Source organism: Stylophora pistillata, chromosome 11, assembly GCF_964205215.1.
Source record: "Stylophora pistillata chromosome 11, jaStyPist1.2, whole genome shotgun sequence".
Taxonomy (NCBI): Eukaryota; Metazoa; Cnidaria; class Anthozoa; order Scleractinia; family Pocilloporidae; genus Stylophora; species Stylophora pistillata.
Window position 1 is genome coordinate 5,014,375 of NC_142529.1, and position 24,896 is coordinate 5,039,270.

The 24,896-nt window shown below is 39.5% G+C and overlaps 2 protein-coding genes across 3 annotated transcripts in view; one reads left to right on the top strand and one right to left on the bottom strand.

The window, feature by feature from the left end:
• Positions 1-773: 773 nt before the first annotated feature.
• On the bottom strand, positions 774-5,446 carry LOC148719767 (uncharacterized). The gene has a single exon (XM_088737346.1). It carries the CDS (start codon positions 3,127-3,129, stop codon positions 973-975), a length of 2,157 nt encoding a protein of 718 aa, XP_088593472.1. The 5' UTR covers positions 3,130-5,446; the 3' UTR covers positions 774-972.
• A 188-nt stretch (positions 5,447-5,634) lies between these two features.
• LOC111323994 (uncharacterized) overlaps positions 5,635-24,896 on the top strand; it is a 29,997-nt gene continuing 10,735 nt past the window's right edge. Inside the window, exons 1-20 of one of the 2 annotated variants that reach the window (XM_088737344.1) lie at positions 5,635-6,523; positions 9,483-9,505; positions 10,641-10,799; positions 10,975-11,071; positions 11,498-11,826; positions 12,695-12,873; positions 14,565-14,708; positions 16,249-16,390; positions 16,674-16,907; positions 17,390-17,478; positions 18,639-18,876; positions 19,643-19,831; positions 20,913-21,089; positions 21,273-21,509; positions 21,623-21,711; positions 22,241-22,478; positions 22,951-23,139; positions 23,349-23,525; positions 24,017-24,253; positions 24,632-24,720. In XM_088737344.1, the coding sequence (XP_088593470.1) occupies positions 6,477-6,523; positions 9,483-9,505; positions 10,641-10,799; positions 10,975-11,071; positions 11,498-11,826; positions 12,695-12,873; positions 14,565-14,708; positions 16,249-16,390; positions 16,674-16,907; positions 17,390-17,478; positions 18,639-18,876; positions 19,643-19,831; positions 20,913-21,089; positions 21,273-21,509; positions 21,623-21,711; positions 22,241-22,478; positions 22,951-23,139; positions 23,349-23,525; positions 24,017-24,253; positions 24,632-24,720 (3,303 nt within the window). In that variant the 5' untranslated portion in view covers positions 5,635-6,476. Of the gene's footprint in view, positions 6,524-8,654; positions 8,809-9,482; positions 9,506-10,640; positions 10,800-10,974; positions 11,072-11,497; positions 11,827-12,694; positions 12,874-14,564; positions 14,709-16,248; positions 16,391-16,673; positions 16,908-17,389; positions 17,479-18,638; positions 18,877-19,642; positions 19,832-20,912; positions 21,090-21,272; positions 21,510-21,622; positions 21,712-22,240; positions 22,479-22,950; positions 23,140-23,348; positions 23,526-24,016; positions 24,254-24,631; positions 24,721-24,896 lie in introns of those variants that run through there. The other variant, XM_022927457.2, reaches the window with a different exon arrangement.

The following is a 24,896-nucleotide window of genomic DNA, read 5'->3' on the forward strand; positions in this document are numbered from 1 at the left end:
CCACACTTGTGTCCCTTTGAACTTCAGTCGTATAATAAATCTCTTATTAACCAAGCTTGCTCGGGACCGTACTGGAAGAATATCGGCCCTCGGCCTTTTTTGTACGGGCCCAGTCCGTACTGTTAAGACCTCGGGCCAATATTCTCCCAGTACGGCCCTCCTGCTTGGTTAATAAGATATATTTATGATCCCCATCAGTAATATCACATCATATCCCCACACTGAGAACATCATTATGAAACATTCCTATTTGACTTGTAACCATTTTTTTCAAGGTGGCAAAATATATGGATATTGCTGAAACTTGTTGAGAATTTCTTATTGACTACAACTAGCGTAGCCATACCAGTGCTCCCCTTCCCTGTAATAAGTTGGGAAAAGGACATCTGCATGGTGCTATCATTGTTCATGTTTGGGAATATCCCATCACTGATTTTGATTTGACTAGATGGGTACAGCAGTAAAAGGCTAATTACAAGCTTTTGGTTACTCCTCATGATTTACTGTTAACTGGGAATTGACAGCTGACTTAATCTAAACAATTTTCTCCTGAACATTTTTTAACTTCATTTGTTCAACTTCACAAAATACTTCAGATAATTTCCCTCTGACATTTCTAATTTGGAAGATTAATCATCATAATCATTATGTTCTTTACACCTCCATTAACAACCAACAAGAAGTCTTTGTTTATAACTCAGGCATGCAGCTTCTGAATATAAAAAATCAAGTTTAGAAGATAGTTGATTCATTCAAGGCTGTTGGAATATGAGAAAAGACAATGCAGTGCTTTATTCACATCCATTAAATTATATTATAATAATTATTTTACCTTACAGTAGTTTTAGAAAAAACCAGGAAAGATTTATTACTCGACGTTTCGGGGTCATCATGACTCCATTATCAAGAGACTAGTTTAAAAACATGCAAATAAGGAAAGGTACAAGAATAGCATAAATTAGACTGAACGGCTTAAACAAACACCTTGGCGCGGATGGAATCCGTTTGCACGTTCAGTGTTGGCTTACGCATTCGAATATACAACATTTCATTAACAAGGCAATCAAATTTGCCGTTACATTTCGTGATGACGTTGAAATGCTCGATCAAGCGTTCAGGCATTTCACTATTGTGCTGGAGGTGGTAGTGTTTGTAGATAGAAGATGATTTCCTTTTGTGCCCTTCTACGCGCTCGTGTAAGTGACCACGAGTATAGCCCACATACCCTGCATCACACAGGTTACATTTAAATTCATAAACGATACATTGTTGGTTAACAATAGGGGCCTTAATTTCGTGTTGCTTAAGCTGTTGATCGAGCTTAGGGCTAACGAACACTGGTTGGACAGTCACGCTTAACTTCGAGCTTAGGCTGTTCAGTTGTTGTTTAACATGATTAGCTGACGACTGGTCCTTGAAGGGTAACGCTAATCTCACAGTCTCCGATGGTACGTCTGGTGATGGACAGGGTTCTGCAGATGAAATCCTTCTCTCAACGAACCGCTTGATTGTAGTTTCAACCAGTGGCTTTGGGTATTTCAAGTTATGAAAAACCCCTCTAAGGCGGTCACATTCCTCGGAGAAGAAAGACCAGTTAGAAGATAATCGATAAGCGCGATCCACCATGGTGTTAACTAGGCTGCGCTTGTACTTAATGTCAACATGACTCTGGAAATGCAGAAGGAGACCCGTGTTGGTTCTTTTGATGTAGACCTTGCTCTCAATCTTTGGTGCACGGTTGAGCAGTTCAGTTCCTAGAAACGGAAGGGATCCTTCCCGTTCGACTTCCATGGTAAACTGGAGGGAGGGATGGGTAGAGTTAAGGGTGTCTAGAAACTGGCCAGCGGTCACCCTATCAGGCATTACGGTCAGGGTGTCATCGACGTACCTCCGGTAATAGCGCGGAAGTTGACCGTGTCGTTCGAGGTTTTCCTCAATCGAGCACATGAAGACGTTAGCCAGCAACGGTCCAAGGGGAGAACCCATAGCGACTCCATCTGTCTGCTCATATAAAGCACCGTCAAACTGGAAAAGCTGGTTTTTCGTAGCTGCTCGGAGGAGGTCGATTAGGTCCGCTTTAGAGATGTTCAAGCTGTGCGTCTCGTTGAACCAATCCTGGGCAAAGGCTTTTTCAGCTAAGATCTGTATTGTTTCCTCCAATGGTACATTTGTAAACAATGAGATGACGTCATAGGAAACTAAAATTTCGCCGTTCCTGATCTCGAAGCCTCGTACTTCATCAGCAAAGCGGAATGTGTCTGTCACTGTATATTGGTTGCACGTCAGGGGTTTCAATTTGTCGTCAAGCCATTTCGCTAGCGAGTAATTGTAGGTGTTAGTAGCAGAGAGTATTGGCCGCACGGCCAACTGTTCTTTATGTGTCTTCGGCAAGCCATACAAGTGTGCGAGTCTGGACCCTTTCGGGCGGAGAGCGTCAGCAATGGATTTCGGTAGAATCTTTCGAACGAGAGTTTCCAACTCCCTTTCTTTCTGAAGGAGAGGGTGGTAATACTTAGGAGGTCGTCCTCTGGTTCTCGGTCTCTCCGAGTCGACGAATCGGAATTTGCTGGTATCGTTTATTGACGCTTCGGATAGTAGGCGAAGATATTCTGATTTATCCATAACAACAACACCAGACCCTTTATCCGGTTTTGTGACAACGATGTCATCGCGTTTTTTCAGATCTTCAATAGCTTGCAAGAGGGCTTTAGGAGGTTTTGGGCTACTCTTATTAATATACTCTAGCGCAACAGATCGTAAGGATGCGGCTGCTAGTTCGCGTAAATTCTCGTTTGGTAGATGCCGTTCAAGGTTCCAATATGCTTTCTCGAAGCTTGCCTTGATCTCAACTGGAGACACTCTTTGTGGGATCGCAAATTTCAGGCCACGACAGAGAACCAATTTTTGGAAGAACGATAGTTCGTAAGAGGAAATATTCAGGATGTGTTCGTCGACGTCAGTTTCTCTGTAGAGAAGCCTTGAGATCTTTCGAGTGTGAGTGTTCGTAACTTCAAGTTGAAGTTTATTCCGAAGCATAGTGATGGTTCGTAAGATGCACATATAGCGGAATAGTGAACAGGTCTGACGGATTTCATCATAGATGCCATTGATTTCCTCACGAAGTACCATACTCTCATGTATTCTTACTCTGAGCTCCTCCGCGATCACGTTCTTTGTAAAGGAAGCAGATGATTTCTTCCACTTAGCACGCCTATCTTTGTCGATCTTGGCAAAAGTAGGTGTGAGTTCGAAGCTCTGGCATAGTCGTAGAAAGTTGATTGAGAGAAGGATTTCATCTGCAGAACCCTGTCCATCACCAGACGTACCATCGGAGACTGTGAGATTAGCGTTACCCTTCAAGGACCAGTCGTCAGCTAATCATGTTAAACAACAACTGAACAGCCTAAGCTCGAAGTTAAGCGTGACTGTCCAACCAGTGTTCGTTAGCCCTAAGCTCGATCAACAGCTTAAGCAACACGAAATTAAGGCCCCTATTGTTAACCAACAATGTATCGTTTATGAATTTAAATGTAACCTGTGTGATGCAGGGTATGTGGGCTATACTCGTGGTCACTTACACGAGCGCGTAGAAGGGCACAAAAGGAAATCATCTTCTATCTACAAACACTACCACCTCCAGCACAATAGTGAAATGCCTGAACGCTTGATCGAGCATTTCAACGTCATCACGAAATGTAACGGCAAATTTGATTGCCTTGTATGAAATGTTGTATATTCGCATGCGTAAGCCAACACTGAACGTGCAAACGGATTCCATCCGCGCCAAGGTGTTTGTTTAAGCCGTTCAGTCTAATTTATGCTATTCTTGTACCTTTCCTTATTTGCATGTTTTTAAACTAGTCTCTTGATAATGGAGTCATGATGACCCCGAAACGTCGAGTAATAAATCTTTCCTGGTTTTTTCTATGCCTTTGCTTTAGCAAATCCCTGCTGATACAGTAGTTTTGTTTCTTAAAAATTTGTTTTCTAGTAGTACCAAGATGGTAATGTTACTTTGTGAATCATGGAGTTAAATAAAGCAGAAGTATTCTGTTAGCTCAGTACATTTTATGTTGCAGACGGCATTAAGTTAGTTAAGAAAGAAAAGAAAAAGCAAAAACAAATAAAATAAAATAATTAGTGAGGGAAAAGCAGCTTAAAAAATAGACATACTACAAATAATTCATAATTGTATGAGAAATACTTGTTGGGAAAGTAAAACTATTGCTCAGATATAAAATTACAGCTTCTCAGAAAAAAAATTAAACTAAGATGGAAAGTGAAAACTTCTTTATTATCATTATAATGGACATTTTGTACTTAAAGCATACCTCGGTTTATTCTTCCTCTAGTTGAGCCAGTCTTTGTACTTTTGGGGGCTTCAGTCCTATGCATGTTACAGTCGTAGGTTTTTAGGCCAACTATGATACATACAGTAACTAGTGGGGATAGGGTGGCCGTGCTACACGGGCATGTTTTGTCTTCTTTTCGGCGAATCTGACCGAAATGCCGTTGACATGCCCATTTATACGGTTCAAGCCACTGCTTTACAAACCTGATAGTGCAACGTCCTCGGATCACCGCTTCAACCATTCAAAAATCGTCTCATTTTTAGCCTTGGTGCATAAGCTCTTTTATAAACAAAACTTAGTTGCCACGGAGCCGCCAGCGAAAAACAACAATTTCATATCGTGTGCAACGTCAGTTCGGCTTTGGCAAATTATATAATTGAGCTTAAGAACTATCCAAAAGGTGAGCCGAGTTTCAAAGCTAAGTTTACAGTATTCTTTCTAAGTTTTGACTTTTTACGTTGTCGATTTGACTCACGGCGAAAAACATTGTAAAAGTTATCGGCATTTCATGGTTTCGTTGAGGTGTCCGCTGACCAGTAAAATACTGTATCGTGACCTAAAAAACGTATTTCCGAGGTGTCTACGTGACTTAATTTCAAAATACCAAGATGACGATAACGAATGTGTATGATGGATGAAACAAAAGACGTGCTGGTTTCTTTGTTAAGTTGGATTTCAGATCGCAACCAGAACGGTGTATACAGGTGCGACGCTCTCTTATTTGAACAGAGCTATGTTTCAGTGCCGCGTCATTTCTGGTCACACATACGAGAGGACAACTGTTGCGCAAAACTAACATGTAAAGATGATTTGCCAGTCCATTTTGACATCCTATGAATAGAATCGCAAACGCGATTGTTACCAAACAAACTAAGCAAACAACCATTTTAACGAATTTAAACCCCTATGTAATTGCGTTTCTGTTTGTGTGTGGTAAGTTATACATATGATGCACGATCCTCGCAGTAGATAGCGCTATTTAAGCAATAGCGAAAATCAGACCTGAAAAAAATCAGGCCTGTACGGGATTCGAACCACTGACCTCTACGATACTAGTGCAGCGCTCTACCAATTGAGCTAACAAGCCAACTGGGAGCAGGCCGTTAAGTTGTTTAACGGCCTTTTTTCCAGGTCTGATTTTCGCTATTGCTTAAATAGCGCTATCTACCGCGAGGATCGTGCATCATATGTATCTAATACCGCAGTACACAATATGTGAACTTCATATATTGCATTGTATCTCATTTATCACTTTCACGGGTTTATTACGAATCAACTTAACGGCCTGCTCCCAGTTGGCTTGTTAGCTCAATTGGTAGAGCGCTGCACTAGTATCGCAGAGGTCAGTGGTTCGAATCCCGTACAGGCCTGATTTTTTTCAGGTCTGATTTTCGCTATTGCTTAAATAGCGCTATCTACTGCGAGGATCGTGCATCATATATATCTAATACCGCAGTACACAATATATGAACTTCATATATTGCATTGTATCTCATTTATCACTTTCACGGGTTTATTACAAATCAACTTAACGGCCTGCTCCCAGTTGGCTTGTTAGCTCAATTGGTAGAGCGCTGCACTAGTATCGCAGAGGTCAGTGGTTCGAATCCCGTACAGGCCTGATTTTTTTTCAGGTCTGATTTTCGCTATTGCTTAAATAGCGCTATCTACTGCGAGGATCGTGCATCATATGTATCTAATACCGCAGTACACAATATATGAACTTCATATATTGCATTGTATCTCATTTATCACTTTCACGGGTTTATTACGAATCAACTTAACGGCCTGCTCCCAGTTGGCTTGTTAGCTCAATTGGTAGAGCGCTGCACTAGTATCGCAGAGGTCAGTGGTTCGAGTCCCGTACAGGCCTGATTTTTTTCAGGTCTGATTTTCGCTATTGCTTAAATAGCGCTATCTACTGCGAGGATCGTGCATCATATGTATCTAATACCGCAGTACACAATATATGAACTTCATATATTGCATTGTATCTCGTGGTAAGTTATATCATAAATTAACCTTTATCAGTCGGACCTACTCTTTGAATAAGTAATATTGAAAACCACTTGCTCCGGTGTGTAACCTTCCTATTTCACTTTCATCAACTCTCATGCCGCCAGTATGCCCATCACAGCAATAATCCTGCTCTTTATCGCGCTTAATTGTCGGTAAGTAAAGAATATTGGAATAACCAGTTTATTTCACTTATAAGTTAGAGTGGGGACCTATATTGATCCAACACGAAAATCTTGTAACTAACTAAAAAGGAAATTTGTAACAACTAGACAGGAGAATTTACAATCAGATCTCTCGAGTGTGAAAAGTGTGAAAAGTGTGAAAGTGACATTCAAATAAGGAGGTACTGGGTAGGATGTACAGAAAAAGATAGAGTTTAGCTTCTTAGTCTAAAACTTTCTTTGAAGAGATTGGTATTTCATTGTGTTGTCAATAAATTTCTTTTCAGAAACGTGACTTGACATGATTTCTCTTTCCACATTGCATACATGAAAAGAATAACATTGTTCTTAAAGGTCTAGCTTATGTTTCAGACTAAATATTTCATTTTTATTTTGTCTGAATGACTGATGGGAATGGTTTATACCAGCAATGATTTCTATAAACGTTAAATCGAGGCCACTCTATTTAATGATTATCGTAATTTCTCTTCGCCAATTGATCAATTTTGTTTACTTAGCAATTACGTCAAAAGCTTTAACACGTGGACATATATAGATGTTGTAAGCGGCCTTTTTTCAGTAGGTCTAGTTCAGCTTTACAGAGCTAGCATACAGGTTTTCAGTAAATTAAACTAAGTCACCTTTGGTCAGTAAGAGTGCAAGCGGGAACCGCTGTTTTACGTACGATTATCGTAAATAAATTATCGTTAATCACAGCTGATTTTCCGTGATCTCTGGCCTTATTCGACCAGTAACCATTTTCCGCACGCAAAGTTCAACGCAATAAGTTTTTGACAAGTGACTTTTGGCTCTCCTAAAGTCGCCGCGAACCTGGCGTTACAATGATATTCTTAAAGAAATAATTATGAAACTTGTTTGATAACTTAGCAACAAAAGAGGTGATTTTGTCATTCAAATAAGTAGTCAGTTGTTTTAATTCTGTTTTGTTCTTTACCAAAATGGCCTTTTCCAGAAAGTAGATTTCTTTGTCCAAATCTGTTGTAAAGTTTATAATACACGAAATCACAATTACTGTAGTATTCATGTGCTAATAGCTTCAAATAAGAGAAAGAAAGAATCCATTATAGAAACTCCTGTTTTCTCCCAATTATTTTTGTTCACTTCTCCATCTTGCCTGACTTTCAGCCATTTTCCCCTTCATAACAAAGCCTTTCCAACCGACCACTGATTCTCCCAGAGTTAAGATGACAAATTTGAAAAGCAAGACCAATTTTTTTGGTTTGCCTTTATTGACAAAAGATAGAAATGGAAGCCGAGATTTACTCGCCTCAAAAAAGTTAATAATTCATTATTTTCCAACCTGATACACGACATTATTAAAAAGGTAAAGTGACTGCTAAATTCTGAATTGCAGTGTTTTGATGAAATTGTAACCTCGTAAAACAGTCCGTTTTGCTACAAATGGTAATAAAATCGATTTAAAGGAGTAGAATTTACTTCTTGGTTGCTTGATATTTGAACACTGACTATAAAACACTTCAAATTGGAAAATAAGAGTGTGGTAAACAATTCGCCTACTCGGTCGACCGGCATAAATTCTTAAATAAAGGAAAAAATTTCCTAGCAGGATTAAAATTCACCGGTCGGAAGTATAATTTTGTTTTTGAAAAATTGTTACAGGAAGCTTTACGGTGACCTGAATTGGTAATGATAGAAACATTTGAACATATCTTAGTTTTTGATTTAGTTTTTTCTTTTTCATGCCTCAATTTCATCTCTAAAATTGAATTAGTACGTGACTTAATTTCAAAATACCAAGATGACGATAACGAATGTGTATGATGGATGAAACAAAAGACGTGCTGGTTTCTTTGTTAAATTTGATTTCAGATCGCAACCAGAACGGTGTATACAGGTGCGACGCTCTCTTATTTGAACAGAGCTATGTTTCAGTGCCGCGTCATTTCTGGTCACACATACGAGAGGACAACTGTTGCGCAAAACTAACATGTAAAGATGATTCGCCAGTCCATTTTGACATCCTATGAATAGAATCGCAAACGCGATTGTTACCAAACAAACTAAGCAAACAACCATTTTAACGAATTTAAACCCCTATGTAATTGCGTTTCTGTTTGTGTGTGGTAAGTTATCTCATAAATTGACCTCCATCAGTCTGACATACTCTTTGAATAAGTAATATTGAAAACCACTTGCTCCGGTGTGTAACCTTCCTATTTCACTTTCATCAACTCTCATGCCGCCAGTATGCTCATCACAGCAATAATCCTGCTCTTTATCGCGCTTAATTGTCGGTAAGTAAAGAATATTGGAAGAACCAGTTTATTTCACTTAACTCTATTTCTTCGTCCTCAAAGCCTTTTTCTCTCTTGCTAGGAAGGAGGAGAATAACTTTGTTCAGAGTGGTAAAATTTTTTGTAAAATGTAAACGCAAAATTATCGGCTTAAATGACAGACTAAACAGAATTGGGTATACGGTTGCAAAGACTTTACTTTCCCTAAGAATAGTACTTTTCACGATGCTCTTGATCTTGCGCTTGGGACAAAGTTGTCCAGTATCTCCAAAGAAGTTGAGTATCTATTTATCGAATGTTAAACAACCATTTTCATAGCTCTTTATTTTTTCTATCGCTTTCTGATAAAAGAACTTTTCCCTTTGATCGATTTACTAAAAATCATAGTGGTGATATCCTGGACAAAATGTTCTGACCTGACTCGGAAAAGGAACCTATGCCCTTTAGACAGCAAAGCTTGTAGAAACGGGGTCTATGGTAGGTCTCGACCCATTGCCGTTCAAAAGATCGTTTGAGAATTTTTTTCTAGCTTGGTACTTTTCACACTTGTACCAAATCATTGTCCGTAACTTTTTCCAATTTTCTTTTTTTAGATCCAAACGAGTATCTTTCTCTATTTTTTTTTTCTCATCAGACTTGTTAACATTCTTTTTCCCTTTCTCTTTAAACAACAGTTTAACCATAGCCGAGGATGGAGGTAAGAACTCTTAATTCTCCCCTATTGAGGAGTCAGTCTCAGTTTCTTTGTATCGGTAGTATTTGTTTTGATGCTGAGCTTCGTGTCAATCTCCATGTGAACAATGCAAATAACAGAAACTAGACAGTGACAACTGGACAAAGACTAATTAATAATTTTGCTTTTTCCCCGATTACCACTCATAACTTCTTCTACGGCTCCATGGAAATCATCTTGACAAAGACGTGAATCAGTAGCGATTTGAACTTTCTTACATCGCCTTTAATGACGTAAAGACTTCTCCACGAAAACACTTAGAGCTTTTTTTCGTTGTACCTTTACTATACAAGATACTGATACAAATGAGGAAGGCCAAGGTTGGAGTAAACTCATAGCTTATGGTGACAATTATGAATGCCGATCAGCTATTTCACATGCATTAAGAATAGCTTTCACGTCGGTATTCGTAACCAATGAATGTCTCCGGCCCCTTACATAAATTGACACTGAACATTAACTTGTGGGAAGTAAGCTCACTTACCCACAAGTTTATTCTTACGTTGATAAACTTTCCACAAAGCGCGTATCGTTTTGCTAAGGAACTTCCCTTCGTGTTCAACTATACACCACTAAACATGCTCGGATTAGCCTATTGAGGAGAATCAAGAAATAAAGAAAAGATACTCGTTTAAACTTTACAGCATATAGCTCGGGTGGACTCCGAATTGGTAACTCCAAACAGGAATTCAAATATTTCAAAAATACAATTTTATGCCGGATGAAAAATTGGTTCAAGCGTCTGTGTCAGTGCGTTCATCTCGATTTGGAGCACTCAGAGGGCACGCTTGAAGATTCATTCAGAGAAAACAGAAAATGCGTAAGAACTGCTCGAGGCCTGGCCTAAGGCAACTCTAGCTTCTTGTGTGCTTTCCAACTAGTTACCCCAAGTTAGAGCGATGTCCGCCACATAGAGAATGGAGGCAAAGAAGCGTGCAGCTGCAACAAATTCACGTCTGTTTAAGACTGTCCATAATGTTTGTTTCACATATAGTGGAATAATTTGATTCTTAGAGTGAAACGTACAGTCAAATGGATTATATTTTCGTTAGCAACCAAGCTCTGTTTAAAACCACCTTTGCATATCATTTTATTGTAGCCATGTGCAGAATGAAGACGACGAACAACAAATGCTGTGTTTTTCCTTTCACGTATAGAGGAAAAACTTACGACTCATGTGTCTCAATCAGGGCTAACTCCAAGTGGTGCTCTCTGTCGCCCAGCTATGATAAAGATAGAAAATATGGATACTGTAAAGGTAAGATTTAAAAAGCTGTCCAAGAGCCATATCTCAGTTGAATCGCGACTGGGGAAGAGATTATGAATTTTAGTAGCTCAAAGGGGGCAGTCATCTTAATTAAACCATAACGAGAAAAGCATCCATAAACTGAAAACTGATACTGCGTGAGACAAGTGTTGGTGACTTTCAACAGGGCTAGAAGGTAAGATTACTGGAGATGATCAAGCTTGGATTTACGCAAATGGAAGATATCTAGGGACTGATAATGGCCGTTGGAACGTTCCACAGAGGTACCAATTTATTATTACGATCTTTGCTTCATTCATTATGGTTATTCTTTTAGCAAATCTTTCTGCAATAAAAGATTGTGCATGAAGTCAAAAAATAATTATTACCCTGCGTTTACCACTGATCTTTTCAGTCGGGATGTGAAGGCAAATGAATTCTCTCTTTTATCTCGGAAATCACAGCGTTCCATTTTTTATTTTTCTTGGAAGTTCTTTGAAAAAGAACACGGGAGTTTTACTTTCAATTTTGGATCTTATGATTGCTGTTCTTGAAAAAAGAAACAAACGTTTGAGTCGAGCACACATGAAATAGCGTTCTGTGACCCTTTCCTTTTGTTCTTCGAGAATATATGCGTTCCCGCACTTGCAATCTCACCATTCATTTGATTTCAGTTCTTGATCTATCACAAGCTAATGCTCTTTTTTCAGCTTCTTTTTCCGGGAAGATCTTGAGGTGGTTGCCATTTATGTGAAAAACAGAGGGGGCTCGTCAGGGCTCATCGCTTCGTTTGCAAATGGCATTGTTACCGACAACGAGTGGAAATGCACCACTCATGCCATACGAAGCTGGCAAACCACAGCATTTGATGACAGCAACTGGCCTGCTGCAACGATTCACGCTGGAAACAATGGCGGTGCAAGAGTGAACGCAATAGCGTCAGGCGCTAAATGGATTGGTCCAAGTAACAGAAATGCCCGCAGCTTTTATTGTAGAAGACGTATCACGTACTTTGGAGAAAAACCAATGTTTGGCGGAAGTAAGTGGTAAATGATCCAGCAGCCTTACCCCTCTTTTCCTTTTAAATAAAACCTTTATTCTCGAAAAATAACTTCGTTGCGCAATTTTAGCTTAAAAAATATGAGAATTTGAAATTTCTAAACAGTTAACAGTCCGGGTCATAGCCATCTCTGGATACTTGATGACGTCACCAATAGGTGTCGTAGTGGGACCTCGAAAAAACCCATTATTACTTTATTCGAGCCCTAGCAACTTTGTTCCCTGGCCATATCCCATAAAACTTTGCAAATTTACAGAAGACAAGCTATTGCACACATTGAGCAAAGAATTGATGGCGGTCGCGATGACGAGACAGAAAAATTCAGATGAAAAGTCGGGTGGAGGTGCTTGTTGCGAAGCGCTCGATTGAGGAGTAACCTCTCTTTAATTGAGGTTTTCAGGTATATAACATTTTTTTGATTCCTGAAAAAAATATTTTTAAAAACTAGAAAAAATTTGCTTTCAATCTGTCTAAATTCTAATCGAGTGCACGAGGTTTTTGTTCGAGTGCACGGATGTTGAAAGTCTGTTAGTGTGCAAACTACAAGGCGGATTCCCTTGGTCCAGATCCATCGGAGTATTGCGTAAACCATAAATTTTAACTATACGTTGTGGCCGGGCAATTAAGAATAAAAGGAAAATTATTTATTGGACCTTAGAAAGCTTACATTGTGAATTTCAGATCAGGCTAATAGCAATGATGAACACATTTCATATCTCGAGACACTGTCGTCTTTGTGGCACAAATCTGCCGCGGACTACGGTCAGTGCTTCAAACAAAGAAGCTTTTAAATTGGTTAAATTTTTTTTTCTCCTGAAACCTCGTTTGTGTCGTCCAATATATACAGGTTGTGATAAGCCCCTTGGTCTGCAAAGCGGATGGATAACGAACAGTCAAATAAAGGCTTCATCTGCATTGGATGCCCAAAGATATGCCGCATGGAGAGCAAGGTTGTATATGCCGAGACAATACAGCTTCGTGGGAGCGTGGAGTGCCAGGACAAACAACTTTTATCAGTGGATTGAGGTTAGACAGGAGATGATAAAATATTCAAGGGCTCACATAGACCAATACTTACCCTTTATAAATATTCCAAAATGAAAAAAGGTTTATATTACAACTTAAGCTTAAATCCATGCATGTTACTTGAAAGCTATAAAGACTGTAAGCTAGGTTGCAGGTGAGCGTAAGCGTTCCAAATGAGGGAAGGCGGGGGGGAAGGGGGGGAGAAGAAGCTGAAGAGAACTAAAGTTGAACTCGTTTTCCGTTAAGTTATTGCTTTTAGGCATTAGACAACGGCTGGGCATTTACGCAAGATAACGAGAAGGCGTGGTGGCCAATCATGTCATGAATGCTCCAAAATAACGCTGTAATGAGAGAGACTCAGAAGAGCAAATTCGGCGAAGTGTATTCATCTACAGAATTAGCTATTTTGAGATACTCATAGGTTACCTTTCTTCCTAAAACAACGAACTTTTTTTTTGGCTTACGAACCAATTTACAATTTGACTAGCTTCCTTCACTGTTATTCACACTGCTGAATATGCGGGCTGCTTTTTTGGGAGGGCTGAGGGGCGAAAGTCGATTAAACAATGTAATTTTAGTTTCTTGTTAACATGAAAGTACACTCAAATTCTTTGCGAATTTTACGTTTTCACTGGGAACAAAATCTTGAAAAGTGTAACGAAGAAACTTTAAATTTATCCCATAAATGTAGCTATAATGTAACGTGAAACAAAATTTGCACGTGAACTTCTGCAGTACGGCTAAGGAAATATGAGCTGCGATGACACATGCATTTGTTGAAACTCATTCAGGGAAAATTAAATGCTTTCAGGCCGAGAAATTGGTTCGGGTTTGGGTTAGACTATTTTTAAAATTCACTTTCCAGTCTTACCTTTCCACATTTCTCTTTCTTTTTCCTGAGTAAATTGTTTCTAAAACAAAACCAATCTCGTATTGAAGTTTTCAAAATGCTTAGAAGAGGTGGCATTTTTGGTAGTGTGTGCTGCGCTAATCGTTTCACGCCCAAAAAAGGCGGCTGCAAAGCTGACGCCACAACTCGCTTCCAGCCTTCTCAATTATGATTTGGTAATATCAACTATGTTGAAATTGCAAACTGGCCACCGTAAAGAGTTAAAAAGCTGACGTTTCGAGCGTTAGCCCTTCGTCAGAGCGAATGGGCTCTGACGAAGGGCTAACGTTCTGGTAACAATCTGCGAAAACTGAAGACACTTCTCTCTGAGTTTGAGAACACAATACGGAAGAGTAGCTTCGAAACCAGGCCGACTTTGATCATAATTAATGCAATATCCCCTGGAGATATTGCATTTACCTTGTTAACTTCACATGCTATTAAAAATATATGTGTATGGATAGAATCCCTCTCGACCAATCAGTATTTTCATGCTAAGTCGAATGTATAATGCATGAAAGAAAATGAAGTGGTACAAACTCCTGCATAGTGATTTTTTCCTTTCCCACCAAAATGCCAACAAAAATATGAAACCCACCAGTGCTGGGTCTTTCAGCTATTAAAAAAGCCGGACTAATATTAAGTTATAAGTTTCATTCTGATGCTTACCCAAGAGATTTGCTATGATTGCAATGCCTAGATTTTTTTCACTCCTAAGAAGTGAAATCATCATCGTTATTATTATGACTATCATAATTACTGTCTTAACCTCATCATCATCATCATTTTCATCTTTTTTCAGGTATCATTCCATAGTCCAGTCCAAATTACAGGGATTGCCACACAGGGAAGAGCTGACTATAATCACTGGGTTAAAAGTTACACCTTATCCTACAGTGAAGATGGCAAAAAGTACTCAGTTTATAGATTCGGAGGGCGTCCAAAGGTTAGAGTAAAAATTTATTGTATCCAATTACTCACTCAAGTTTAACTTAGTTTTTTGTGTAATTTGTCCTTGTATTAACCCTTTAACTCTTAAGAGTGAAACTAGCAATTTCTCTTTACATTATCACCCCTGAGTCACATGTTAAGGTTATAACAATAAAGGAAATGATCACTAACGAAACTCTTGAATTTAAAAAAATCTCCAAGTCAGCACCTCTCAGAAAATAGTTCATTTTACAGTTGTGTGCTTGGTTGCCAAGCCTTTGAACAGGAGTGAGGCTAGGGATGACCTTGTTATGATACAAACCTTACTGCCTTTCAAATGTAAATCACTTTGTTATCATGTTAACTAGATAGAGGTCTCTATCACAACAAGGTCATCTTTAGCCTCACTCTGAATCAAAGGCTTGGCAACTAAGTGCACAACTGTAAAATGGCCTATTTATACATGGCTGTGTCTCACAAGGAGTGGGAACTACCGAATTCACGAATTTGATTAGCATCTAGACCGGTCAAGAAAAAAAAAGGTACAAAGAATGTAAAAAATTGGCATATAAGACACAGCCATATAATAAACATCTTATTAACCGAGCAAGGTCGGTCTGTATGGGAGAATCTTGACTTCGGTCGCTGCTACAGACCTCACTGTGTTCGGTCTGTACTGGCGACCTCGGTCAAGATTCTCCCATACAGACCTCCCGCTCGGTTAATAAGAACTAAGTATGGAGAACATTCTGTAGAGTATGCCTACTGATGCTAGGACGTAAAGGGTTAAAATAATAATCACTGGATTAGCTCATCACCTAGAAAAGAAATTTTTTATGATATTTTACATCACTATATTGAGCTACATTGAGGTAACCGCCTCCCGGTTAGCTCAATGGATAGACCGCTGGACTGTTGTGTGGGAGGTCGAGGGTTCGAGCCCCGGCCGGACCAACGCTCAGGGTCTAAAAATAATTGAGAAGAATATGCTACCTTTCTATAACATCAAGAAATGGTTAGATATTCTATTCTTCTCGGATAGGGACGAATAAATGGAGGTCTCGTCTCCAGCAGGGTTAGGGGCAGGAAGCATTAATTTCCCACACACGAGATTACTGTGTGATGGATGTCCTCCCTTGGGGTGGGATGGGTGGTTAATAGAACCCCCGTTGATACCAGTGTTTACTACACTGAAGGGGCTATTCTGTATAAATAAAGATGTCTATAATTTTGCTTTAGCAACAGGTGGAAAAATTCTATCCATGAAACAGGGTTTTTATGAAGAAATGAAACAGTAGGAGAATTGCGTAAAGTAAAACAAGAAAATTTTTCATGTCTGAATGAAAAATAGGGCAAAGTACCTGAATTTAGCCCAGAACTTGTCATAGTACATGAAGATTTTTTTATTTCCAATGGCTAACAGGCAATATGGAAAATTTTTGTAAATTTGTTTAAATCTTTAAATAAAAATGATGTTATTTTAGTTATTGCACTTATCATCTTTGGCCTGGGTTGAATAAAAAAGGAAAGTGTCATTTCTTTTCTAACCTTTCCAGGTATTTGGTGGAAATACAGACCGAAATTCTGTTGTTAAACACACCATTTCACCTAGCATTGAAGGTCGCTTTCTGCGACTTCATCCCAGATCATGGAATGGGCACATATCATTAAGAATGGAGCTCTATGGGTGTATAAAGGGTAAGAAATAGTGCAGACAAATTTTCTATGTCATGAAATTTTAAATCTAACTGAATTAAGTCATAACTCTTTTTGTCTGGTACAATTAATTTTCCTAACAAAGTACAAATTTTGTTATGATAGGTTGTGAATGTGAACAGTTTGATCAGTATTCAAATGGGCTTTTTCAAATTCATCCTTCAGAAATTTAGTTAAGTTTTCTGAAATCAAGGTGAACAAAAAGATTTTGAATTTCCTATCATTTCAAGTCATCTAGAGTTTAACAAAGGAAGATCTTTTTCAGTTTGCAAGGTTGATATTGGTATTTTGATGGATGAATCTGGTAGCGTCAAGGCACCTGAGTTTGAGCGGGAGAAGAACTTTGTCAAAAGTCTGGCTGGTCACTTTCAAGTCGGCCCTAGAGCCACTCAGTTTGGTGTCATCACCTTCAGCACCCATGCACAACTGGATATCATGCTTAATAAGTACAGCTCTGTTTCATCCTTTCAGAGTGGAGTCAATAACATAAAATATCAAGGTACTGGATTTTGCTGATGAGTACTTCATTATTAAGCCTCAAATGCACAAGTTAACCCTGGACAACCATGTGTGAAACAGCATAGGATTGCGACACAATGCATTGACATGCATCACTCTCGGCAGTTTTCAAAACATGCTTCCTCCTCACAATATCGAAACAATGTCCAGCAGACAAGTGATGAGAATGTAAAAGAATATAAATTCAGGGATTATCATTTGATCCAATATTAAATTCTCAGAACTAAAATTATAAGCAATGTATCCTAGAAGGTATGGAGAATTACTAGAGAAATCTTGGGAGTGCAGAAAGAATTAATGAATGGGATGAAGGTTGTTGTGCAGATCAAGATAAATGAGTATTTTCTTTTCGATCAAAGTGAATTATCACAATTTTTAAATGAAGGAAACAAGTAATCAACCAGTTAAGAACAATTCTGACCTGAATTCAATTGTTTTAAACATTTTTTTGTTATTTTCTAGGTGGATGGACATACACTGGAAAAGCCTTAAAACTTGCTTACTCTCAACTGTTCACTTCTTCCAAAGGTGCACGGGGAAATGTTGCAAGGGTAGCTATAAATTTCTGTCTCCTTTGTCTAGACAATGATAATTAAATAATTAACACTGATAATTGTAATAATGATAATGATGATAGTTTAAAAGGTCTTGTTTCAAGTTTCAAGACGACCCTCAGATTTGGCGCTGCTTTGCACAACATGCGGCAATCTTTGCAATCCGTCGAAACGTCGGTAGTTTGCGAGAATCATCAGATTTTTCTGGAAATTCAGGCTTTTTGTGGTTAAGAAAATTACTCGCATTTGACGAAAGAAAATTCGCAAGGTATATAGTAGAAGATCACAAGTTATAACCAGATTCCATAGATTCCATGCTTCTGTGCATTTGTTCAGTTCCGGATCATAGTTGACAATCAAAACGTGGTAAGAATTAACAAATGGTAAACACCACAGCGTTCATTATGGATGAGTTATGGATGCACGCGGGAGGTTGCTAAGCACGAAAGAAGCGTAAGAATCGCGGGAGGCGGGAGGCGATAGCCGAGAGCGACTCTAGCTTCTTGAGTGCTTGGCAAGCCTCCCAAGCGCATCCATAGCTCAATAGCGGTACACTGTGGCGTTTACCATTCGTTTTATAACATAACATTGATACAATGTAGCAAAAGAGTTTTCTTTTATTTAACAAATCTTACTTGACCAGAAAAAACAAACGCGCGGGGAAAACTAGTCTTTACATTTGCTCACGTCAGCAGCTTACACCCATGGGCAAATGGTGGACGCTGAATTGACCATTCAGAGCGCGCGCTTTACTTTAGTTATGTTATAACAACACATTCGCATACGAGGCGCAGCTGATTGCGTCACTGATATTTTTACCACATTTTGACATCTTCTATGAGCTATTGCAGAATAGACACACGGTAACATGCAATCGATTTGTTTTATTTAAAAAAAAAAAAGAAAAATGTTGTGATCTAGAACCGCACAGACACTGACAGTGATACAAAATTCTCGTCATTATAGGTATTAGGGATCTTCACAGACGGCCAGAGTACAACCCCAACCCTAAGCTATCTGAGCAACTGCGCACCCACCCTTCCCCTAACCCAACATTAACCCTAACTAGTTATAAGCTGACTGTTGTTAGCTTAGGGGAGGGGTAGGTACGCAGTTGCTCAGATACCGAAATTTATACAAAATTCCCATTATTATAGGTATTAGTGATCATCACAGACGGCCAGAGTACGGGAGGAATGGCCACTATAAGAGATCCAATCAAGAAACTTAAGGACGACTCAGTGAACATCATCTCTATCGGTGTGGGACGTGGAACAAATGCAAACGAACTGAAGTTTATGGCGTCGTCTCCTTCTTCTACACACGTGTTCTCCGTTCAGAACATGGAACAGTTGAGAAATCTGATCGGCTCCATTACATCGTCATCATGTTCAAGTGAGTTTTTTTCTCACGTTCCGTGTCTATTCACGTGTGGACATGACAGTTTCGAAGTTGTTGATCTTAGCGGTTTGTAGGTAATTAATCGGTCGTTTTGCTAACGAGTCGTTTCGTTAACGGCCATTTCACTAACGTTCCAGGTCGTTTCGCCAACTTCTTAGTGCAGTTTGCTTAAGCCATCGGTCGTTTCCCTAACGTATTACAAAACGTTTAGTGATTCCATCGGAAAAAAAAAACTTGATCGACTTCTAATCTACTGAAAAGTCGTGGGGGAGTTGAGTCGTTTCATTAAAAACTGAAAACAAAGCTAAAAAGAGACCATTTCAATAACCCGAAGCGTTAGAGAAACAACATATAGGACGTTAGCGAACTGAACTGAGACATTGATTGAGGAAACGACCTAAGACGTTGGCGCACTGGTTTCTAGCGTCACGACTCAGGCGAAACGTCCGCAATGCTGTATGCAGGGCGCGTGTCAGATATAATCCTAGAAGTGGTTTAGCTCACCTTGCAGTTTCCGTAACTCATTGGTAGAACATGGGAGCACGGAATCGGAAGTCTGTGCATCGATTTCTCAAAAGGACTCAGGATTATTCTTTTTTACCCACGCTCGTGACAAGGCAATGAACATCTCATCTTTTGTGTGAATTAGCAAGGAGGTTTGCACAGGTCGGATTAGACTCGACGCAGTCGGCGAATTTGTATTACGAGTGTGAAGGAATAGTAAAAATGCTGAGTTTCTGTTCCATTGTTTGTTTTGCAGCGTATAATTGTCGTTACGTGACCTGTGATTACAGACAGTGGAGTGCATGGTCTGCTAGTTGTGGTGTCGCCATGCGACGCACCCGAACATTAAGCAAAGTCAATGAACATTACATCAAGAGACAGGGAGGTTGCTCAGGGCTGAAAGTCACGTGCGATAGACAACTGGCTGAACAAAAGACTACCAACTGTAAGTTAAGCGCTTAATAGAGCACTTTCATAAATGGCTGCCGGATTAATGTTCTTCTGTTTAAACTTAAATTTGCCTAGGTGGTCTCGCTTTAGATAATGTGTTCTTTTGAATTTTGTAGTGGAGAACGAGGCCACCTAGGCAAGTTTAAATTTAAACAAAAAAATATTAATCCAGCAGCCATTTATGAAAGTGGTCTATTGTATTTCATTTATTTAACCCTTAAACTCCCAGAAGTGATTAACTTGTAACTTCTCCACTTTAATACCCATACATTATTCAGTAAACGGGTGACGAGAATATTAAAACTCATCAGGTAGAAATTGTTACCTTAATTGAACACCAACTTCTCGTAACTAATTTACAAGAAAATGTGTAGCAGCTAGAGGGGAGAATTCATAATCAGATCTTGGGAATTTAAGGGTTAACAAATATACTCCATGTTGTCGCGTGTCTGTTCAGTACTAGATCGTACATGATGTCAAAACGTGGCAAGAACGAAAAAGTGAAACACGAAGCGCAGCCGAATCATTGATGTTCTTGCCCCATTTGGACCCTTCTGTCATCTACTACAGAACAGAGCCACGGCAGCAGGGACTCTACTTGTTTTATATGATTGAAAAACAAAATGTTGTTAATGGTGACATTATCAATTTAATCTGTCCTCTATAAAATCATAAGTAAGAACCAATCAAAATACGTGTAGGATTCTGAGTATCGTATGAAGAGTTCTTCCAATTTGACCATAGTTAGTAGATTTGACCGGCTGATTTGAGGAAGTGAATAATGTCACTTCATAAATTTCATTGTCAGTTACAACATGAAAGTAATCACAAATTACCGTCGCCGTAATATGTGGAGTCATTTTAGGAGTTGCGGAGAAAGGTGTAAGGAGAGAGAATGAAATAGTTAAAGTAAAACTAAGTCTAGTCTAATTTCATGGTGAACTTCTTTTAAAGATAAAAAAACTGAGAACAAACGCCGTGACACTTTGATATAAGAGCACATAACCTCTGTTATGTGCTTGTGAGATGATATGAAAGGTTTGAACTCTGAACGGGCTTAACACTACACTTGGCAGGTCCTTGCGTTACTGTGACATGTTCTTGGAATTCATGGGGCAGCTGGTCGTCCACCTGTGGTAGAATGACGCGACAGCGTTCCAGCAAAGTCACGCAATCCATCATTAACCGACCCAGCTGCAAAGGTCTGCAGACATCATGCCCCAAACCCGAAGTCCATTCCCTATATGTTTCCTGTAAGTAAATAAAGTTGGTTCATGTGTTTTGATAAAAACGCCTTCTTTATCTGTGCTTTAATCCTTTAGTCAAAGTGAAAACAGAAATACAGAGAACTCATCGACGAGTGGGACCATAATGATATGATAGGGTTTAAACGACGCGGTTTCCTTTAAATTCTAAATATGCACTTGGAATCGTAGGTTGTAAGGGAGAAGTGGGCATCTTAATGGACGAATCAGGAAGCATCAGTGACAATGATTTTACCAAAGAAAAAGACTTCATTGTAGATCTGGCAAATGGCTTTACCAACTTTGGTCCAAACGGATTGCAGATGGGTGTCATCTCTTACAGCACGGACGCTTATCTTGATATTAAACTCAATCAGTTCTCCAACAAGATGCAATTTATAAAAGCTGTGCGACAAATCGAGCAATTCAGTAAGTTGCATTTTTAATTGATTGTTACGAGCCAGAAAAAAGTAACAACAGTAGCGGTGGATGCTTTATTGTAGCTCAAAGTTTATTTGACCTCTCGATTTCTTTGTCAACAGAGGGCTGGACATTCACGAACAAAGGTCTGGTTGTTGCCAAAAACCAGCTTTTCCAACTCTCGAACGGTGCAAGGCCTGGCGTGACTAAGGTGTGACACAACAACTTAAGAGAAAGGACGTTTCAACCGTTTCCAACCATGAAGATGAGTCACGCAATCTCAGTTGCACTGCGTAGAATCCAGTCTCCTTTACCAACCAAAACGTGTCGAGGCCAAAAACGGCTGCGGAAGAGAAGTAGTCTGCGAGCAGGCCCTCACTGTTAGCACTTTGTGACATGCGCGTATCTTTACCCACGAAGAGTTTTAGGCCTTGAGTGTGCAAGATGTCTGCAAGCGGTCTGGCAATAATAATTAGTGCCAAGCAGGCTACAGAAAAAGTTTCAAATCGATAACATCTACCTTAGTGTGATCCGTTAAGTATGAATTAAGGGAACACATTCCTTTGTTATCGAAACGTGTGTTTGAGGAAGTTTGGCTTTCTGAGTGGAAGATAAACGGCCACGAAAAGGTCTCTGGCTATTCGAATCGGGCTCTCGGAAAGTCCTTAATATTCTGAGAAAATAACGACTCTTGACTTACATGTCTCATCGAAAGAGATATATTTTTGTCCTCTCTACAGATATTAATCGTATTGACCGATGGTGCCAGCACAAGTGGAGCTGGATCGCTTAAAGTTCCTCTCCAAAATCTCAAAGAAAGTTACGTTAATATATTCGCCATTGGAATTGGACAGAACATTAATAAACAGGAACTAGAGCTGATGGCCACTGGTCCGGTCAACGAGCATGTATTTTATGTGGCTGATATGCAAGAACTACACACTCTGTTGACGGCACTTGGTGAATCAGCCTGCAAAAGTAAGTATAGAAAGCAATCATATGCACTAAGTTTCCATACGATGTAAGGAATACGTGAAAAATTTGAGAGTTAAGGTAGAAGCTTGGGTAGCACTAACCTAGGGAAGGGGGGAACTAGAGGAAAGCACTGGCCTGGGGAGGGAGGCTGTAAGGGGAGGGATAGCACTGGCCCGGGGGAAAAGAGAAAAGGAGATGGGGAGCACTTATTTTACGTGGGATGAATTGTCGGAAATTTTAACCAGAAATCCGAGAAGATAACTCGGAGGCCACTTTGTGTGCAGTTACCTGCGCTGTTAAGATACCTTAGGTACCGATTTTTATGGGTTTCTTACAAAATACTGCACAGCTTTCTGTGCTTATGCATCTGAATTAAACGTAAAGCTATTAGGTCTGATAGATATTTGTGGGTGTGTTGTTCTATAAGCTGTTATCACTGAGAGTAGCCTTAACAAGCACGGTTTCTCATTTTCAGAATACAAGTGTGAGTACGTGAAATGCGACTACAGCGTGTGGAGCACGTGGTCCACCACGTGTGGCAAAGGAATGACCAGGAAGAGAACGCTGACAAAAGTGACCAAGCATATCACTGAACAACAGGGAGGGTGCTCTGGTCTTCCAACAACTTGCAATAGGCAGAAAGTGGAAACTAAGGATAGCATATGTAAGTGTTGCATCAAGGAAACCCTTTCCGAAACAAGATTCACAAAATAGCTGAATTGGTATGCTGCTGAATTTTATGCTGTCTTTTTGTCTGCCGTCCAACGTTTGCAGGTCCTTCGGTTTAAGCTACTTATTCGGAAAGCAATTGAGGTTGCCTCTCTCAGAACACCGCCGTAATTAACGAAAATATTACATTTCGTCACATATCAGGTCCATGTAAATACGTGACGTGCTCTTGGAATTCATGGGGAAGCTGGTCTGGTAGTTGCGGTCGTATTACACGACAGCGTACCAGTAAAGTAACGCAACACGTAGTCAACAGACCAAACTGTAATGGCTTACAGACATCGTGCCCAGCCCCTCAGACAGAGTCCACGTTCATGTCATGTGAGTGTCACTTTTACCTCTCTATTTGTACAGTGTATTACAAGGTAGATGAAATGTCTAAAAGCAAACACCTCATGGGTTTGAGTCTATAGCTACTTTTATTTCATCATATTGGGTGCTTTATGAAGGCTTAAAAGAACAAATACCCTTAATGAGATATTTGCTCTTCATTTTTTTTTTTTAATCAAATGCCGCAGTGGTTTTCAAATCTCTCTCCATTCAGATTTGACACTTTCTGTCTGTCTGTCTCACAACAAGTGTTTTTATACTTGCCTGTCACCTGTTTGTCAATCATTTTTCTCCATCTGTAAGTAAAACCTCTGCTGTTTTATTCGGTCAAGGACTACTTCTCTGCTTATAAGAAAGTCAGCGGACAAGCATACCCTTTACTATCTATTGTTACTACTTTTTTTGGTCGTTATGACAGCCTCTTCCTTAGACCAAACCGTATATGCTACTTGTATACTTACGTCTATGCCTCTAAACTTCAGGCTGTAAAGTCGAACTGGGAGTTCTCATGGATGAGTCTGGTAGTATATCACCCGGTGATTTCATTCGAGAAAAAGATTTCATAGCTGCTTTGGCAAATGGTTTCTCTAATTTCGGTCCGAACGGGATTCAAATGGGAGTTATAAAATTTTCTACCCGTGCGAACGTTGAGATCAAACTGAATCAGCATGAAACGAAAGCATCTTTTATGGCAGCTGCAGGAAAAATCCGTCAGGAAGGTGAGATGTAATCAAGGCGCTTAGACACCATTCATATACTCAGCAGAAATATGTCAGGGAAATGTCAGATAGGAACTTTTTAACGCTTTCTTTGAAGTGCTTTTTCCCCAACAATGTCGGTTTTGATTGCGGTAATTCTCTTCAGTGCCAGTCGTACTGTTCATCTTTACACCATATATTCTCCAATAGCTGACTTGACTTTGTCAGAAATTATATACATGCATAAGATCTTTGTTGCTATAGAGATATGTCAACACTTAATATTTGGTTGTTAACGTTTTAGCCATAAAGCGACTTGGTCTATTACAATCAGAGCAATCAGAATTAGTATAAGTAATAACATAAAAGCTCTGTAACAAAGTTTTCTTGACCTTGAAGGTGGTTGGACCTATACTGGTAAAGCACTAACCCTAGCTAAGGCAGACCTGTTTAAGAGTTCAAATGGAGCAAGACCAGGAGTAACAAAGGTAAATGTGCAATAAATGCTACAGTTTTCAATTGAGTTTTGAACGTAAAGCGATATTTGAACGGACTAGAACCTTTGCTTCCTCTTTCAACTGAACAGATACAAAAATAACTTGTACCAATCACCTCTTAGTCGCTTGTGTGTTTTTTCTTTAAATTTTCAGTCTTTGTACTGTTA

What these genes read in the sequence shown, in the direction of transcription:
- LOC148719767 (XM_088737346.1), bottom strand. Translation starts at nt 3,129, where the DNA reads ATGGTACTTCGTGAGGAAATCAATGGCATCTATGATGAAATCCGTCAG.